Raw genomic sequence first — 21,168 nt, forward strand, 5'->3', positions numbered from 1 at the left:
TGCAACATATCGCTAATATTGTGGAATCTGGCACATATTTTTCGGCAAATCCAGTCCTCATGCATTTTTATATTTTGACAGAAAATGTGCGCTGAACTTTCAAATAATGTATTTTTTGGCATGGGGTTAGTTGAGCTGAAAACTACTCTCAACTCAATTTTTTGGTAAGTGCGACTCGATGCGTTTTTGTAAATGCAATCCACTTACTGAAGAAATTTCCATTTATCATGTTATTTTTAAATACTTAATTTAAAAAAAAAATCGGATTACGACCGTTGAGAGTTAATAATATTTTGTCCATCCCAACGCGACGCAGCGCCTGCCTTCTCACTTTGTATCTGATGTAAATATGAATAGAAATTCAGCAATCAAGTATATTGATCAAGGCCCTAATCGAAGCCGGAAGAATGCAGGAAAAATTGAATGAAAACCTTATACTTCCGACCTTGAACCTTGAACCCTGCGAGCGATGTTCCTCAACTCTCGGAATGAGGAGCCCTGCTACACAAGCTTTTCCATTGTTCTATTATTTATTCGACTCACTCAGGTAGAATCCCACACCTCGACGTTTCTAGTGGAAACGACATATCTCTCACGCTATTAACATTGGACATAAGTGACATGAGCTTTAAAAGCTCTACAACATTGAAAGTTCGGGGTTTCATAATTTTTTGCATATCTACAGCTATTGCAGATGACCTACATGTAAATATCATCCTTATCGGTTCGGTAGTTCGTCAAAAATAGTGCTTCCAAGATTTTGCTTGTAGCTGTATAATATAGATAATATAGATGACGATCCTATGAGATTCGATGCCTTGGAGTGATTCTGATCTTTGGTTGTAGTTACAACCAACCGGTGACAAAAATTCAGCTTCCAGGCAGTATTTTAGTAAAATAGAACATCGGTTGATTCAATCAATTGCTGAAGAAAACTCGGTAATAAGCAAGACTGCAAACTTAATTGCACTTGATGTACTTTCACCCGTAGGGTCCAAACTGATTTATCTAGATTTACCGTGCACGCATATCAATCCGGTACATAGCATTCATCGAGAGAAGAGCACACTTCAACGCCATTTATTACGGTCGCAGGGGTATATTTATGAAATTTATTGCCTTAGAATGCGATATTGTGTTCTAACTGCCTCTAAAATGACGTATTTTCAACTGTTTTCAAAGGATTTTTCTAGCGAGATTCGCATAAGAAATATTAATATAAAAAAAACAACAACCTTCAGATGTAATACACAAGAGCAAAATAAATTCGATCATACTTATGAGCATTATCCGGTGACTAACTTTAAGCGAAAATAGTCTTGAATTTGGCGCCAAGAAGAAGTCCTTCTTGAATAAAGAAAAAAAGTATCAATAGAGAGAGTTGCAGCAGAAACCAACTTTATAAAACAAGTTTATCCTTGATCCAAGAGGACATTTTTTGGGGGTTATATTTGAGTCATTTATTTTCGCAACGCCCGTTGATAATTCTTTAAACCGCCTATCTTTGCAAGAAACAGGGTTATTGAAAAAAGAAGTATAAAATAATAAGGAGAGAAAAGGGTTATTAGATCACATAATTTCGAATTCACTATTAAGCGCGCAAAAAACTCAAAGTTCCGTTCTGCCGGGCTGTTAGAGCTTTTGATGGTCGTATTGAGCATCGCCTTTCGTCTCGATCTTGGTAATTTTCAATATGTCAAAAAGTGGGTTGACTAATTTTTATACGAAAATGTATGAAAAAACTTTTGACAAGTACAGTCACTGCAAAAAATAAATAATACAATTGATAAGGATTTGACTGCCCTGTGAACAGTATCAAACTATAGAGGCAAGTATGCAATGCTGAGGTAAAACGCGACGTGTCGTGACGCGAGGGATCCCAGGGCGCCTTCAGCGTGGCTGAATACCACCTGCAGTTACCGCAAAGGTTGAATAGTTGCATCTTTCATTTCATCAAGTCGCGCCGCACAGTCAACCTAGTTGCTTCGTCCAAGTCTCGAAGTGAATTGTTTGAGATCGTATGAAAATAAGATTACCCGAAGCCAAACTTTTGACTGTATTCAACTCCGTTTCGATGATCCAATAACGGTTTTTGCGTTTGGCCCAGATATTCCAGACCAAATTCTCATCAAAGACCAAAATCTGTCATCGGTGTCAAACTCGCTCCTAATGTAAACAAACAAACGGCGACATAGTCCGGACATAAACAAGGCGGATCTCGTCGAGATGTTCCAGACTAATTTTCTCAGCGTTATCGTTTCTTCACCTCGACAAAAGAACTTTCGTCCGCATCCATCTATCCATTTCGTTAAATCAGATATCAATTACCGCGTTGATCAGTTCATTGTGGTTTCAAGTGAAATTGCAGCGAGATACTCCGGACTCCTAACGTAAACAAAGTGGCCTCCATAGCCTGTATCTGGTCGAGATGTTCCGGACTCATTTCTTCATTTACGTTTCTTTTCTTCATCTCGACCAAAGAAGTTTCCTGCGCGTCTAAAGTAACATTTTCCGGTTCCATTGTTAGAGAAGAAACAAGCCATTTTGTAGTAAGTTAGGATAATAAGTATTTGTGTTGATTGAGTGGCATGAGCATTGGACTACCTGGCACCTGGCTGCGCCTTGCCATGAGCATTGGACTACCACTACCTGGCTGCGCCTTGCATGGCAGCCTCTATCTCAAGATGATGGGGCGAAAAACTTATTGGTTGATGTGCAAATCTGAATCCTAAATCTCTAGTAACGGTAGTTGTGAAAACTAAACGGATGTACAATGATAGGTACCTTGCTCCTCACTTACTTTCTTATGGATGTTCTCCGGTCTCTCCAAGGTTCTGGTTTTGCGTTGCGTTGAAGCCAATGCTTCAAGTGTAGCTATAACAACCAGACTTTGAATCCTAGCAGTCACCAAATTCTCCAGCAAACCCGTATAGTTGTCTATTAGCAGCTGAAGAAGCAATGGAAACCGTATTTACCTATGACAACAAAATTTTTTCCATCGGAACTCTGACAGTAAGTATGAGGGGGAATTATCACCTTTAAGGCATGTTTCTCCATGAATTTTCTTGTTGTTTGGCACTAAACTAAGTAGAACTCAAGAAAAATGAAGCAAGACTTTACAAGTAACCATGTGAGGTTCGTCTGCTGAAAAAATAGAATTAGGTCTAAAATTCCTAAAGAACATCACCAAGATGGTTCTGCCACCAGTGGCTCATTTCTTAAGGCACGGATCAAATACTGTGATTACGTATTATTCTTACGGTGCCTACCAAATTATAGGAAAGAAACATTGTCCTGTAATAATAATGGCATGGAATGGTGGGCTCTAATTGGTAACTTGACCATCCCTAATAAGTTATCGAGAGAATTTACTTCTTAAAAGATCCTTTACGAAAAAAGCCAAGTAAATATGCAGATAAAAGTCCCATGTGATATTTGAAGAGTATTCAATGGGAAGGGATGAAATGTTCAAAAGGTAACGTCCAAACTTGCAAAGTTGTAAAGACTCTAGACACAAATTGGACAAGGTGCCGCTAATGACCATTTTTTATTGTTATAAATTACGGAAAAGAGAATCAGGCCAAATGCCGAAATTCGAAAAGTAAATGCATGCGAAAAGTAAAGAAGTAGAGGAGCCGATCCTTTTTTTTCGAGATTACGGGGCAGCGAGCGAGCAGCAACCTGATTGGCAACGAAGATTGCCGAGCACGGCCGAAGGCCTACTCGCCGCTTGGTAGGTGTTGACGGCGGTTTGACAAACAGCAATTTTTGGTGAAATGTGGTCCGGAATATCTGGGCCAATCTGTTCACTCTCCAATAACTTGCAAGTCAACATTTGAATGCATAAAATTTTAACCTAGAAGTCGGAAGAATCATTGAATTGCGTATAGTAAGTGGAAGGGCTAGACGCTATCGGGTAAGTTTACATCGCCCATGAGCACAATAGTGTCCATCGCGTAATTCAAGAATCTAAACTAACAAAACCATTGATCCGCGAAAAACGAAATTATTTTTTTATTAACAATAGGTAGAAAAAGTTGCACCGAAAGTGATACTAATGCATACATATTCGATTAAAAATAGTTTCGATAAAAATGTATAAATTGATTTCTAATGCCAACGAATAGATGCAGTTTCTGCAATTTTTTTGGGCAAGTCGGGGGATTTTCGTGATGTAGATTGCTCACTTCAAATTCTTGAGTGAATAAAGCATTAGATATGGCTGACTTTTTTGCATGGGAAAATGCTGAACATAACTAAATAAAGCCATGTTATGTGGAATTGCATTTATATCGAGTCAATTCCTTTTCAATAATAAAACGGGATTTACTACCGGTGATTTGGCTATCATAGCCCCAAAATACCTTTATTTTCCAGGAGTTCGACGGAATATTTTATTTTTTGACTCAAGTTGGGTACTCAGTGGACACTGTTCTTCAATAATCTGAAAAGTTTTTCCTTGAGGCAGATCAAAAAACTTAAACTCGTTCGAATGGCTTTTTACGTAAACGAGACACAGTCTCGTCGAGGTGCGTGGTTGACCTCGCAGTGTTGGGTCGTGAATTCCCTTCATGTGCTGCTTACGTATATTGAAAATCTCTGTAAGTGAAAACTAATGAGGTTGATTTATACGAGTCAATAATGCGCCTTACCAAAACATCGTGTTGGCGTTCACTGCTTGCTTCTTATTATGTAGGAGAAACGAGTGCAGTGGCATTCAATTCAACATCTTAACCAGAAACGGCAAGACTGTTGAACTTAATTTCGCAAGATGGAACTGACATTTTCAACTAATCCATAACAGCGAAGCTCCTATTTGTATAACCTAACATAACCTAACCTAACCTAACCTGTGTAACCTAACCTAACTCGAGGTAACAATGCCGTTGATAACCCTAAAATTAGATTTGCATCTGCCTCTTCTTATCTGGGTTCCAACCTTATATTAGTCATGTGATCTTGGCATTTGCAACCGGTGATTTTAGGAACGTGGCATTGCTGCCAGATGGTCTGATTCCATTCAATGACCCGACTCGAAGGATTCGATAATTATTCACCTGATGCTCGGGCCGTGGCCAGGAATGAATTTTCGCTCCATCTCGGAACTCGGGTTCATTTAATCAAAAGCGACTGATTTTTGTCCGCAACTCGCTCCCGATTGTCTCGGCAAGGTCGTGCCTTTGCCTTTGATTTGTCGTGCTTCTTTCCACCCGGCGGAACTCCGACGTGAGGCGACGACAACAAAGTGATGAGCCAGCAAAAGGAGGTAAATGAAGAGAAATAGGGTTTGAAGGGAATAAAATGCTGATGGACAGTGACTCGAAGATATACAATCCAAGGTTAAAGAGCTCCCGCCAGCGCCACGCCACGCCGGTGACAAAAGCTCGCACCTATAGTCCGCGTACTCCCCGCCGATATTTGTCAGAGACCCACCCCCTCCCTCCGCTCCGTTCCGAGGGCCCAAGCATTCTTGCCACAATTGCGTGAATCGCGGATATCTAGTAGAGAGACGTCACGTTGCCACCATGCTTCCAGTTAGGACCTTCTTGTTGAGGGTCGAACGGATTATTTGAACAAGAACGTAACCGCCAAGTGTCAAAATTCCAGAAAATATGATGAAGCAACTTGATTTCTTTGATCATCACTTATATATCTGTTCAAAAAGATTAACCAATACTCTACTTGCATCTATTGCTTAACAGCACTCTACGACACCCAACTGCCACCTTTGTTTTGTCATTCTATCCACATAACCACACCATAAGTCATTTTGTCAAAATGTCAAGCAGGATGGTCTGTTTGGCATTTATAATCTGTCACAACGCCTCATTTTCTACGCAATCCCCTCTGGATATATACTAGCGGATCTACGCAAGAAGTCCATCCCAATTGCCTCTAAAACCTCCCGGGTCCGCTGTGTTATCAGCCAGGCTTCACACACGTATAGGTTACTGTGCTCTTGACAATTACGTTGTACATCATCCTTTTGTGTCTGACGTTCTACTTACCATCGGCCATCAAACCACGGACACCACCGTCACACGAGCAGGGTCGAAGAAATTAAACATGACATAAAACTTTTTAAATTTTTGATAGATGCGTCTTTTCCCCCTTAAACCCGCTCAGCATTGCCGTTTTTAGCAGTTTTATGACAGTGTAATAGCATGAGTGTTCGACGACAGTATTGAAAATCATAGTTTGTGTCCTTGTTTACGGTTCCAATCGGGAATAAGGACCCTGCGTTGGGAGGTATGGCTTGGAAATTACGCCATTGTTCAATTAGGCAGATATTTCATTGACAAAAAAGGACGTTGAAGGGCAATTCTTGTAAAATCGCTAGGTAGTAAGATACTTCCACCCTTCAAAGAATATTCCATTGAAGACTCATTTTCTGAGAATTTGGCAACTACGCTCATCTTCAAATAGCCTGTTGAGTTCACCGCATCTCCGGCCAGTCTGTCAATCCTTCGTCCGACCATTTTTTCACTCCGGCCACGTTAAATTAAATGCAAGACCCAAGTTTTCTTTCTTTTCCCCCGGTTCTATCTCCGCCCTCTCAATACTCCCTCCCGCTTTCCACCCAGGGTGTCTCCACAACACCATAGCGTCGTCCCAAGTCCGTTTTTTCTGCGTTTCTTTTTTTTTTTCGTTTCATTTCCCCGTTCTGTGTGTGTTTTTTTCCCCCCTTTTGAGAGTTGGACATGAAAATGGACGTGAATTAACACAATGTTTTATATCTCCAACCCAGTATCAATTTCTAGTCATGAGTTCTATTTCCCTTCCTTTCATATGAATTTATGTCTTCTGTACCGTTCTCCGTGTTCGCTCGGAATCTTCGCCTACAGCTTTCTTTGGTTATGTCTATCTTACCCTCCCTCCCCTCCCTGCTGCTTATCTCCTACCACTCTCACCAAGTTCGCAGTTACTTGGTCTCCAACATCCACTCCTCTGTCACCGAAATATAATGTAATTTATTTGTCTTTCTTTTAACATGAAGTTAGCTCCTTATTTTCTAGCACAAAAAATTATAAGGTGTTGACGCGGTGTTCGATTTCGAACAAGTTTTACTCCGTCGAATAATTCGTACAATCTACCTTAGCTCGAAGAGGACACATTTGGTTTACGTTGTGATTACGCGTACAAATAGTCATCAGTAAAAATGATAGAGGTGTGAAGAGGGAAATGATAAAACAAAAACCTCCACTCACCTCGAGCATACTAAATTCAGATAGTATTTGTTGAGGTCACAATGAGTCTCCTAAGGAATATCAAAACACACAAACTAAAAAAAAATGTCCTATTGGTACATAGATTGTAGTTATGACCCCATATTGAATAAGAAGATCGAAAAAGAGGGAAAAAATGAACCCGAAATCTCGGTTTTTTTTCGAGCGGTTCTAAAGTCATAGTTTAGAGAGAAAGCCGTTCTTAGTTTCTAGGCCAATTTGGGGCTCAAACTTGTTTGATTAAAATTTTGATTTGTTTCTCTCTTTCTCTCTCCCTCTCTTTCCTCCTTTTGACTCCAGAGAATAATGCATTGAGCACTTCATATTTTAGGTATTCGTTTAAATGCTAGGTAGAGAACTATTTCGGTATAAAATCCAAGAGACGCACGTAATTGGACAAAACTACAAAAACCCTCAAAAACATTTTTCGGGCAAAAAATCCGGTCGAGGAAATTGACGTGTCACTTCTTTTTAATTAAGTATAAGATAGGCAAAAACCTTTGATGAATTCCCAAAGTCCACTAAGAATAATCTATCAAAAATGTCCAAAAACTTACTCGAAAGGAAAAAAGTAAAATGAAAAATACAAAAACAAACACAAAAAAACCTTGCCAAAAGCAAACAAAAAACCGATTTTGAGATAAATCCCTCGAATGAACTTGAAATCACAAAATCGGTCGAGGATGTCAACTGAAATTTTCCCCCCTTCAATTATGAGCTCTGCAACAAGCGTGACTCGCTTGAACCTTTTCATACACGAGCCGCACGAATTCAGCTCTTCTTCTCTCCTCTCCTTCCGTCCATGGACAGAGGTCCAAAATTTTTCGGATTTACTGACGCGACCGGCTGCGGCTCGATGCTCTCAGTGAATCGGTGCCTTCTTATCCCTGAAGTCGGCTTCAAGTCGGTTGCATGCAGTCGACCCATTTTTCCATAACCACATGTTAGACTTTTTCGAAACATGATTCACCTGAAACATGGATTTTTTTTTAAGGGAGCTTACAATTTGCTTTGGACGGTAGGTAGGTTGAAAGTAATAATTGTTCTTATACTCTATCAGTTAAGTATAGGATACATCATGGATGACATTTCAACGGACACGTTGGGTCCGGAGAAGTGAGGGGATTTCTGAATCGCCAAATTATTAGAGGAATAGTTATAGTGGAGAGAAGTTGAGTCCCCTCACGGAATGAATCCCACTTAAGTCGACAGGTTGTACGTGTTTCCCTCTACCTTTAGTGTCATCTTAGTAATCCACCCATGTTTACGCATCAATCCGCAGCCGGTCGCGTCAGTAAATCCGAAAAATTTTGGACCTCTGTCCATGGACGGAAGGAGAGGAGAGAAGAAGAGCTGAATTCGTGCGGCTCGTGTATGAAAAGGTTCAAGCGAGTCACGCTTGTTGCAGAGCTCATAATTGAAGGGGGGAAAATTTCAGTTGACATCCTCGACCGATTTTGTGATTTCAAGTTCATTCGAGGGATTTATCTCAAAATCGGTTTTTTGTTTGCTTTTGGCAAGGTTTTTTTGTGTTTGTTTTTGTATTTTTCATTTTACTTTTTTCCTTTCGAGTAAGTTTTTGGACATTTTTGATAGATTATTCTTAGTGGACTTTGGGAATTCATCAAAGGTTTTTGCCTATCTTATACTTAATTAAAAGGAAGTGACACGTCAATTTCCTCGACCGGATTTTTTGCCCGAAAAATGTTTTTGAGGGTTTTTGTAGTTTATATCAGGTCGTTTTTGGGTGGATTTCTTAAAGCGACCTCCTCATCTCCCCTTATAGTCGCTCCTATCCTCGCCAATCAATTTTAGACACAAGATTTATTCAGATGATTTCCTTTGTCCGTTTTTTATTAGTGGTACAATTTTTTTTCTTGTAACCTTTGCTATGAGACCTTGTAAAAAAGAAGCATCATTGAAAGATGTCTGGCAAAAGTAACAAGTTCTCGTCTTGCAGCTACTTTCCAGACTTTTTTACTAAGTCACTACTTTGATGCGTGTAAGTTTCAGTGTCATAAAAAAAATATAAAGCAACCTCCTCATCTCCCCTTATAGTTGCTCCTATCCTCACCGACTACCATTGGACAAGGCAGTTTATGGATAATTCTTTTTGTCCATTTTAAGAACTAACAGTGAAAGTTTTCTTGAACTTTCTTAGAAAAAAGGCAAATGAAAGCAGCTTTCGGTCTGTTTGCGGCTGCTTTCCAGAATTGGTTTCTTTTTTTCTTTTGCCAGTCCTCTCTCCGTAACTGCGACTTTATTCCATGGTAATTGAGAGGAAGTCTGTGTTAAACGGATTAGTATGTAATTGAGTTGATAAGACTATAGGGATGCAATCTTTCGGTTTTTTCCCCAACATTCAATTACTCCGATGCTACAAACTTTTCTTTCTCATACTTCTCCCTCACGGTTGGAGCTTGGTGTAAATTAAGAGATACGCGGAAGAGCAGCCTTGATTGCTACACCAATCGTAGGATCTTATGCTCTCATCGTCCGCTTCAACGTACTGTCCAGCGGTCTGAATTACAGTTGTGTAGTGTCCAGACTCGATACTCGAACCATGGTGACGGACATTTGCGTGTAATTCGTACCGATCTGCCCCGAGGGTAAGATTTTTTGTCGGAAGCTCTGTCACTTGGAATCTATCATTTTTCACGAAAATACCTTCCTGAATTTCAGTTGTGCGGAGAATTTGAATGGCCAACACATTTCCAGGGTTTCGTACGACTGTGCGGCTAAAACATTTGCCCGAGCATCTTTGGCCATCCGCTGATATATTCTCACAGCGGATGTCATCGTTCGGAGACCAAGCGCTTAGGGCGGAGTAGAGTCCCTGAATATTACTTTGCAATCCTCGTATTGGCATGGAAAGGATGTATTGGGTGGACTCGATAGGTCTGACAGTGCTGCAATCTGCACATTTCAGCTCTAATACCTCTGTGAACTTAGTACTATCCATCAACGCAGCGTTATGGAGAATCAAGTAATCCATGAATTCCCTCGCACATTGCTGCTGAGCGAGCATGAACTTTTCATCCGTTTCGATACGAACGGTATAAGCAGAAAGCAATCCTCTTCGATAGGTATGATAAAGATTTGCAAGGTCTCTCAACGCACTGCGGCTGGGATAGTTTATCAGAGCAGACCTCAGAGGTTCTAAACTTAACAGAGCTTGTAATGTTGCATTAGCGTAACAGGACACTTTACTCCCATTTTCTGGCATGTTTTGAAATCTTGGGAAAGTAGACAAGTCCGATTTCTGGGCGAGGAGAGGAGGAGCATGGGACCTCTTCGGTGCGTCCGAAAGGGGACCGGCAGTGGTTGCATTCGGAGCGACATTTTTACTCCTGGACTCTGTTGAGGCGATTGTAGCGTCCAACTTCAGTCGCTTTCGAGCTGTTTTGTCAGATCTTGTCTGCGGTGGAATTTCCCCACCTCGTTTGGCGACAGCAGAGGGCGCTGGGGGAACAGTCTTGTCCGTAGCATCCTTCACCGGAGCAGGTTTTTTCTGCCTCGGACCAATATTGGATGGGTCCACTCTGCGGTAAAAGAGGAGCTGAGCATCGACAGACCCTTTCGGCCATCTTCCTACAGCGACGTTACAATCGTCGGCTGATATGAATTTCCTGCCAGACACGACAAGAGCATCGCAGTGGCCTGTTTCGAAATTCGGGCCGTGATGGAATAATGCTCCATGCAACCTGTAGCGATGACCACCGACTGTGATAGTGGTCGTCTGAAGCGCCGGTGATCGAAATTTGGTGTTTTTCACAAGCCTTCCGTCAGGTTTCTTTTCCCACAGTGGCATCTCTACGAAGAGTACATCTTGCAGTTTCTGCAACTCCGAGCACTGAACCTCGCTGTTTTTCTTGCAAGTAGAGCATGTTGAGTTCGGAATGGGGGACCAAGAGAGAATATTTTCTAATAATTCCGTGACCTTGTTCTTGTTCTGTCCCGTAGGTGGTAATCGCAGAATGTACTCGTCCAAAATGTCGACGCTCTTGGTGTCGCAGGTCTTGCATTTTTTCTGGATTATCAAAGCGAATTTGCACATCCCTTGCAAGGTTTCACTCCTCTCGATCAAGGCGTGCAAGAAGAGGGAAGGATTTTGCTCCTGTTTCTCGACAAACCGATGCCCCAACTCTTGGCGGATACCTTCGGAGGAAAGTGAAACTTTTTGTTTAAATTGAAATTGCTTGGCGACAGCTCGCAAAGAGGTCATTCCACTTGAGCTCCGCAATGAATTTCGCACAGGCTCGTAGCTGAGTAAGCATTGTAGATTAGCGTTTGCAAAGCTCGAAACACCATCGCTGTTTACGAAGGCTGGCCAATGAGTGGCCGACGCTCCCTTTTTGGGAGTGGGAGAGTTACCGTAAATGTTTGGGGCCTTCGCATTTTTGGGTGCCCATTGATTATCCGGGAGGTGTTTATTTCTGTGCGTAGAGTACTGCATGACCAGATGTTTTAAGTGAGGAGTCATCTGTCGGAGTCTATTGTACTCAGCGATAGCCGCCTTGTGGGCTTTGATTTTCTCTGGATCGAAGTTGATCAAATGTAAGCCTTCCAGGGTTCTGACCCTGGACAGGGCAACGTAAGATTGTCCGGCGCAGAAGATACGATTTCCAATGTCTGCGATGACCGTATCCATGGACATCGCCTGGCTTTTATGGATCGTTCCTGCGTAAGAGAGTCTTAGAGGAAATTGTTTTCTATGAACGAATATGCCTGGCTGTAGTTCAAACTTCCCCACTTCGGGCTCCCGCATTTCCAGGGAATCTTGTTCCGTCCGCAAGGTTACAGCTCTGGGGCGCTTGTTCGAATCGACAACTATATTCTGTGCGGCTCCCGTTGTACCATTCACGAAGCCTGTGGGAACATCCATGTTTTTTGTCAGCATGACTTTGGCGTTCTCTTTGATGACGATCAGTTTTTCTAAACCAGCTGTTCGGGTGGCATCTTCCTCCAACTTTTGAAGCTTGGCGAGCGCTCTGTTCTTGTCCGTCAGTTTGCACTCGATCGAGTCTTCGGCGACGAAATGTATCTCTTCTCCCGGTAACTTCGAGAGTGCCTTTCGGTTTAAAACGTTGCACATTGCTTTTTCGGGCATGAGACATAGTCCCTCTTTTTCTTTACTGAGAACAAAAGATGCCAGTTCATCCGCTCTCTCATCGGGATCGGAACTCTTGAAGGAAAACAAGCGACTGCGAAGAGTCTCTTGATTTTCAGCGGTACAAATACCGAGACGTGCGTTGTCCAACAGTTGGCAGAATTCTGGGTTACTTTGTTGCCGCATGTTGATCAGGAGCTCGTCGTAGTCTTTGAAATATTCCGTCCACAAGTTGATGTTGACGCCACCGGAGAAGTGCTTCTTAAACTCTCGATCGGTCATTTTCTGGAAAATGAACCGCCCCTTCACCGGGCTCAGCTGAAGCAAGTCTCCTACGGCTAGTATATTTATGCCGCCGAAGGGAGCTTTTTCGTGACAGTCGTAAATCTCGGACAGTCTCAGGTGTATCATCATGAAATTCATACTCGAGACCATGGAAATTTCATCGATGACTATGAGAACTACGCCCTCCAGTTCTGCTCTCAATATCTCCAGAACATGATCGGAGAGGCGAGTGTATTTCAAGCTGTCGCCGTGCTCTACAGGCAGTTGAAGCAGCCTGTGGACTGTGACTCCTTTGATTTCGGATGCAGCTGCACCAGTAGGTGCCGTCAACGCAATTTTTCTCTTCAATTCCTGCTTGACCCACTGGGTGAGAGCTTTTATCAAATAGGACTTTCCAGTCCCTCCAACACCGGAGACGAATTTCCTCATCGGGTCCTTCGCCTCGTAGTCGTCAGGATTTTTCTCGTGACTCGTGACGTATCGAGACAATCTTCCTTTTATATTCTCGTAGACTCTACGCTGATCAGGGTTCAGCTGCGATTCCAGCCATGCCAAATCGTGCTCGGGCTGTAAATTTGCAGCATCATGGAAGTCTTGCATTGCCCGTTGCGCTTCCACGCGTCTGAATTCCAGTGCCTCAGGACCTAGCAAGTTGTCGTCCGGCAGTTCTGGATTCTCTTCTCCGAACTCTCTACATTTGGCCTCTATGAGTTCGGTTACTGCATCATGGGCAGCGATGATTTCGGAGACCCTTTCATGGTATTTCATTGCCTCCTGAAGGGTGTGTTTTTCAGCGTCGAACGCCTCCGTATAGGTGTCGTACTGACCTTTCAACGCACCGATTCTTCGCCACGGTTTGAATAGCAACAGTAAACTGTAAAAATACTGTTCTGGCTTTTGTTTCGGGTCGCATCTGTAGTGCTGGATGATGTGCGGTCGCTTCCTTTTGCGCACATATTTCTGCCCGTAAGGATAGAAGGTAGGGAGTGGTTCTCTGATCGGTCGACTCTTAACGATGTCCCAATATTTCGCATAATCGTACAAACAGACGTCGTTCATTTCGCACGGTCTGTTCGGATAGTGGGTGTCGATTATACTAGGACAGAACACGTCAACATCGTTAGGATCCATCTTTTCTATCTCTTTTTTCGGCTTCACCCTCCTGCTGCGAAGGATACTGGTATCGACCCATTTGAAAGTTGTATCGGGGTCTGTTCTGTAAAGCGGTATACTCATTAAAGTATCAGCAGCCTCGAAGGCCCCGCACTCGCGGTTCGCCAGAGATCTGAGCCCGTAATTCCACAGACTTCGGTTCACATCTTCGACGCTGGCAATGGAGTCGAAAACGTCCGTCATGTGACTAGTCTCAGCTTTGGTCTGGTACTTGGAGATGTACTTGCCAATTATGGCGGCTTTGTCACCGACGTACTGTAAGTCCATATTGCCCACCCAAACGAGCATAGTGGCAGGGTTATAATCATTGATACGTTCGGCTCCGTTCGCACGAGGCAAATCGTACAGTCTCGAATTCTTGACCAGATTTCTCCTACCAGCTATAGCGGTAGGTGCATCGCGCAGTTCGAAAGTAGACCGAGCGGCGCGAGGGAAATCAAAGCGGCATACTGTTTTAACACCGTTTTTATAAGTCTTTTTCCGCTTGCAATAATTGTTACAATGGTGTTGCTGGTATTTAGTGACCTTGGCATGTAACGTTGGGAAAGTCTTTTTGTCCGGAATTTCACAAGTAATGTGATCCTGGATGAACTTGGCTACCTCTTCGCTGGAGGACTTGCCCAGCACCGGTGCATCTTTCACCCAAAGGAGGGTATGCCAATGTGGAGCTCCTCTGGTTTGATATTCCCTGCGCCAAACAAAGTGTTCAATGACGCCCAGAGGTCCTCCACCGGGCTCTGCCAAGAAAGCTAGCATAGCCGATAACTTCTGATGATAATACCTACAGACAGGACCTACATCACCTGCGATGAGACCTGCTGCCTGTTTGGTGTTTTTTTCATCTCCGTCGAGTTCTTTCAAGTACGCCTCGAGATCTTTGTCATCGTAGTCTGCCGGTGCCAAAGTGAGGAAGAAAGTGGGCGGCCCATACGTCTCGATCATTGATAAAATTTCACTGTGGGGCTTTTTCCAGTATTCTTCCGTGTTCCGTACTCTACTGAAAACACTCGTCAGGTCCTTACTGAATTCTCCTGCCTCCATTTTCTTCAGAAACTCCGAGGCGGTCATATTACCGTGAACCACATTCAGAACCTGATAAATGCCAGCCGCCAACTCTCGCATGGTGGCTTGATTCAACAGGTAGAAGAGGTATTGCGTGTTTTTCCTGAACTGAGGTTGCCGGTGGAACAATTTCGCATGAACGAAATTTGTAAAGTCGACTTGGACCTCTCTGTCCACTTGGAAATAGTTTTTCCCATCGGGGAACAAATCAGGAAAACACATCGCATCCAGCTTGGCACTTCTCGAGTCAACGCTGGGCTCCTGAATTTTTAACATTTGGTACAAATCTTTGGCGCGATGATTTTCTCTCTTACCGTAAATGGGAAAAATAGTGTAAGGAGCATAAAACTCATCCTCATTGTCCCGCTGGGTAAGCATGGCAGCTATATTCTGCAACGGTGGCAGCGAATCATTCAGGCGGTGACCAGGTCGGAGAGGTCTTTCTGGACCTGTTTCCTCGGCTTCGGTTCCGACAATCTCGTCACCATCGATTTGGCCTTGCCCAGCGTCAAGGGAGACGTTCGATTCTTCAAGAAAACAAGCAGGCTCATTATTGACTTCTTGATCGGCATCCGCGTCCGGACAAGAAGTGTCTGCCTGCAAGAGAGGTTCTTCTCTGGCAAGTTCGTGATTCAGAGAGTCGCTCCTCTGCGGAGAATCATGATGTTGCGGTGCATCGGTGGAATTATTTATTAAATCCTCTTCAACATTCAAATCCGCAGCAAGGACATCTGCCGCGTTGATTCCTGTTGAGTCGTGAACAGCTCTTTGATTGACGGACTTATCTGATAGATTCCTTGCGCCATGCTGAATGTTTTGTGGCTCGTCATCAGAGATCTCTGTGTCCAGACTAGCTTCCGACGGTGCAGGTTGTGCCTCATCGGATTCCGAATCGGGCTCGTCCGGATCAGAATCTGCATCAGGTTCGTCCGAACCAGAGTCTGGATCAGGCTCGTCCGGATCACATTCGGCATCAGGCTCGTCCGGATCAGATTCTGCGGTTGAGCGATCTCTTCCCGCAGTGCTTTTCGGAGCCGTTTCTGTGTCTGGGAGGTAACGCAATAGCTCCTCAGCCGATTTCGGTATTTCGACTTTCTCGTACAACGGATTACTCTTCTTCAGCCACTGTAAAGCCCTCAAGACGTTAGTGACGTTCACCACGGACTCCCAGACTTTCCTGTTTTTGGTGGGAAGACCTCTCACTAGAATGAACAATTCTTGGTTGGGCAAAGTTGTTTGCCCTGACTCTAAAACTCTTTTAAGGGTAAGTTCTAAGGGCAGCGGCAAATGGAAAGTCCTCCCCACAACCTTGGAGGTTAAGTGGGCCGACGGTATTTTCCGGTTCATTACCGTCCCCGCTTTGACCACAACTTGGAAGGCTTTAACGAGTTGAATGAACATTTTCTCGAAGCTGTTCAAACATCCAATTTCTGGTGGAATCGGAGGAACTTCCATTTGATTGATGGATGCGATCGGAGGTATGGTGTTGTTTTTTATTTTCGAGTGACAGTAGTCACAGATCCAATCGCAACACGCATCTGTTAGTACCGCGTATGCGAAAATCTCCAGCCACGTCTGATTCTCGATCGGCTTCATCTTCTCGACGGACTTTAAACTTCGCAGATGCATGAGCCTCTCGCAGCACAAGCAGTAGTTTCGCGGGAGGTCCTCCATTAATTTCTTATGGGCTTTAAAGCTTTTTTGGAACTTAACTTGGATTTCATCTTCGGAAACGAATTTTTGTCCGCCCACTTCGAACTCTCCGCCTTTTAACTTCGCTGCTTCTGCCACAGCGGCCAGCTCAAATATGTTTCCGTTATATAATGCAAAATCAAGGTCGTCAATCTTATGCAAGAGTCGTTTTAGGGTTTGCAACTGACGAAGTAATGATCTTACACGAGGGTAATGAGGCCCCAGGTTCTGCAACACGACGAACGGAGCTCCTTTACCGTCATCGAGTCTGCAGGATAGCGTATGGCCTGATTTAATAGGGCTCTCAACGCACACTCTATTGGAGCAATCATTCATACTCACGATAAAAAGGACTATTGCCTTTAAAACTACAGACTGAGATAGTTCGGAGAGTATTTTCTTCACTTTATTTGTCGCATCTGCCTCGTTCACTTTACAGACATCACTTTCGCAAGGCCACTTATGAGATTTCCGCGCATTTTCCCAGTATCGAAAGACATTTTGAACAACGCCTTCGTTATCGAGGATGAGGGGACCACGAGCTGACGGGATGGTCTTGTAAGAGAGCTCATTAAAATAACTCTCAGTGAACGAGGTATGTTGTTTGGGGCCCAAAATGGCGGCACAACAATCGTCTTCTTCCGAGAGATTTCTAGCGATGGTGAGTCGAGTATCGCATTCAGACACCAACTCTTTATGAGCACTTTTGAACTGAGCGAGCAACCTTTTACGATGGATCATACACCATTTAACCAAGGTCTCGGCTTCCATCGCTGCGCTTACTTGAGAGCCCTTTAAACGAGAAGAGATATTTTTTTCTATCATACCCTCGGGAGATTGGAGTATGAAGACATTCCTTCTTAATTTACCTCTGGAGTAAACTTTGAAACTTTTGAAAGTTTCATTGAAAATCGGTCGGTTAATGCTGGCTTTCGGTACATTCCTCCGGAACGTAGAGGGCCTCGAAAGTCGGGCTGCTAGCCTTGAAGGATGATTCCTCTTTGAAACCGAAAGTGGCTGCTCACCGCTCCTGTCCATCGAACAAGTCTGGACGGGCCCTGGTCGCGGTGCAGAGGAGTCAGGATTCTCCATATTCTTTTCCACCTCCTCTTGAGCGGTGGTATTTCCTACTCTTATCGGTGGAAAGTTATTTTGATTCGGAAGATCATCTTCAGGCGGTGGAGCAGCATTTTCACGCATGGATGCACCGTTACCTTTAGATGAAATTTTTCCTTTTTTCTTTTTACCAAGAGAAGATGATTTCTGCTTGGAACCACGCTTTTTTTTGTTCTTATCATCGTTGTAGCGTCTGAGAAGCTCTGCACTGGAAAATGCTTCAGATACATTCTTTTCAACTTCCTTGAGAATCGACGAGTACTGCTTATCGTACAGTCGTTTATTTGTTACTTTCCAGAAATGCAATTTTCGCTTTCTTTTTGTTGGCACTGGAGAAGCAACTCCAAAAGAGTGAGATTCATTTTGAGCTACAGTTTCAGATTCACTTTCTGAAGTGGAAAGTGAATGTTCTGCAGCATATGACTCGATGAACTCTTGTGCGCTGAGGTCTTGGCTGAGAGCGACAGCCTCAACCCCAGAATCCATAGATAAGTCCGTACCGGAAAGTTGGACTACTAAATCATTTTCATGCTGATTTAGTAGGTCACAGCTTTCGGAATTGGACAACCTAGGTTTTTTCTTCTGGGGAGATGCTACGGTGACGCAATCAAAGAGTTCATGGCTGGAAGTAACAGCCTCATCTTCAGAATGCATAGATATTTCTGGGCTGGAAAGTTCGACAAGAAAATCATTTTCTTGCTGACTTAGTTCATCGTACCAATCGGTATTTGTTAACCTAGGTCTCTTTGCCGGAGGAGATGATACAACCGAGCCTTCTTCGTTACCATCGGCAGGCACAGAGAGAGAGTCTGCTGAGGGAACGGCTCGGACTCGAATACCCCGATTTTCTCCTCCTATCCGCGTTCTTATTTTCTTCATGAATCGACAGATAGGAGTAAGAGGCTCTAAACTAAGGTGCTCTTGACCACTCTCCATATGAGGAGGTGCATGGGGTACATTGACAATGTCACACATGGTGGAAGCACGAGGAGCCTGAGGTTGAACATAAGACCCAGAAATTGGGTGGCTGCTCAACTGATCCTGGAGGCAAACAGACGCCAAATCAGGAGAACAGTTGTAGTTGAGGTTTTGACTGACCTGAGTTTCTGGACAGATCAATGGAGGAGAATCTCTCGGCTCCCCAGCAAGAGAGTGACTACGAGTCAACTCAAGGAGATGAGGCGTGGCCTTCTCACTCAAAATTGAATCATGACAAGTACGGTCATTATTAACGTTAGTTTCATGTCCAAAATGGAGTGGTATTTCGTGAGGACACAAACCATTATCTGATAATATGTTGTCATCTGCAATTTCTGGAAGGCTGACATATCCAAATTTAGCACCAGAGGCTCCTTCCAAATCGCAGGATGGTGAATCATCTTCCCGTTCAGGCTGATTTTCGCCTTCGGAAGGATCACATTTTGAAAGAGCCTTTCGTAGTTTATCAAAGGCTCTTTTTCTCAATGACTTCTTCGTCTTTTTATCAACTAAAAATAAAGTCGAAAGAGGTTTGTTTCGATAGTTGAGATCGTCAGAAACTGTAGGAAGCACAACATCTGATTGCTTAGTAGCATGCTGCGCTTTCCGTTTAGCTTTCGCCTGTTGAGCTTTGCTCGGCATTGCAGTTTTACCTTGCTCCTGGTTTTTCTAGAAATTGACTGATGACCAGGGAGTCAACGGAACTTAGTGAACAACTCAACAATCTATGCGATTGAAGGCAATTTGCATAAAGAAGGAAACTCAACTTATGCAATGAGAGATAATGCGTATAAAGAGCGAACTCAACTTATACGATTGGAAATTATTTGCATAAAGAGTGAAACTCAACTTATGCGATGAGAGATAATGCGTATAAAGAGCGAACTCAACTTATACGATTGGAAATTATTTGCATAAAGAGTGAAACTCAACTTATGCAATGAGAGATAATGCGTATAAAGAGCGAGCTCAACTTATACGATTGGAAATTATTTGCATAAAGAGTGAAACTCAACTTATGCAATGAGAGATAATGCGTATAAAGAGCGAACTCAACTTATACGATTGGAAATTATTTGCATAAAGAGTGAAACTCAACTTATGCGATGAGAGATAATGCGTATAAAGAGCGAACTCAACTTATACGATTGGAAATTATTTGCATGAAGAGTGAAACTCAACTTATGCGATGAGAGATAATGCGTATAAAGAGCGAACTCAACTTATACGATTGGAAATTATTTGCATAAAGAGTGAAACTCAACTTATGCAATGAGAGATAATGCGTATAAAGAGCGAGCTCAACTTATACGATTGGAAATTATTTGCATAAAGAGTGAAACTCAACTTATGCAATGAGAGATAATGCGTATAAAGAGCGAACTCAACTTATACGATTGGAAATTATTTGCATAAAGAGTGAAACTCAACTTATGCGATGAGAGATAATGCATATAAAGAGCGAACTCAACTTATACGATTAGAAATTATTTGCATAAAGAGCGAACTCAACTTATGCGATAAGAAGTGGTGAGTGTAAGGAGCAAGAAACTCAAATTACACAAGTGCAGGTATTTTGCATAAAGAAACTCTTCTTATGGGACAAGATAAAATGCGCAGTATAGAGAGAAAGGTCTCAACTTATATCATAGCAAAATATGTGTATAAAGAGTAAAACTCAACTTGTGGGATCTTGCCCACAAATGGATTGGCACAAAGAAGAGAGTCCTAACTCATATAAAGTAGGAAAAATAGGTTTCTTTTCCAGAGAAACGAGGAGACACGTTATCCAAGTGTTAGAAAAGGGACTTGGAAAGTTGAGTGTACTTCCTCTCTCAAGCAGAATATGGAATGTAATAAAGCTTAGATATTTTACCTAATTAACGAAGGCACAAATAATTAATAGATCACTAATAGAATTAATAGACTATAAAGAAATGGCACAGTGACACAGTGTTCACTCAAACTTCACTAGAAGGAGACGGAATGAGGAAAATATGATGAAATCAACGTGTCGTTTTATCTTATATGACAAAACGATAATAAAAAAAGTACGAACACCGTTTGAAATGCACCAACAAGAGTAGATTTTTCTTTATTTAAATCAAAATTGGTTAAAATGATTTTTCTTTGTGTGAAAATGAAAATGGATTTAATCTTAAAATCAGTGATCAGGTTATGTTTTGTTCCTGTTGTTGGTTTCTATTTGCTGTCTTGTTCGTTCCGCGGTTCAACAATGGGTTCAACAGAGGAAACGTAAAAAAAGGAGCCAATCAGAAATTAATTTCGAAAGACGCTACTCTAGTTAGGACGACTCGAGTGTTCATTGGTTGACGAGAAACTACGTCATTAACAAGGTGGCAACCACAATCGATTCTTCACTGAAAGATGTGTAATAATTTATTAAAAGTTTACAGAACTGCTGTTGATCTACGTAATGATGTATTAATGAATAATAATGTAATCATCGTAAAATTTATGTAAAAAAAGACGCCAGATAAAGATCAGGGGGAAGGGAGCCCCTTG

At 42.7% G+C, this 21,168-nt stretch overlaps 2 protein-coding genes across 2 annotated transcripts in view; one reads left to right on the plus strand and one right to left on the minus strand.

The window, feature by feature from the left end:
• The window catches only part of LOC109033900 (neurotrimin), a 482,189-nt gene that overhangs the window by 91,604 nt on the left and 369,417 nt on the right, over positions 1–21,168 (plus strand). The window lies entirely within an intron of this gene.
• On the minus strand, positions 9,560–19,708 carry LOC109038433 (uncharacterized). Its single transcript, XM_019053473.2, has one exon. The coding sequence runs from the start codon at positions 19,282–19,284 to the stop codon at positions 9,634–9,636; it is 9,651 nt and encodes a 3,216-aa protein (XP_018909018.2). The 5' UTR covers positions 19,285–19,708; the 3' UTR covers positions 9,560–9,633.

The sequence above is a fragment of the Bemisia tabaci genome, chromosome 6 (genome assembly GCF_918797505.1).
Source record: "Bemisia tabaci chromosome 6, PGI_BMITA_v3".
Taxonomy (NCBI): Eukaryota; Metazoa; Arthropoda; class Insecta; order Hemiptera; family Aleyrodidae; genus Bemisia; species Bemisia tabaci.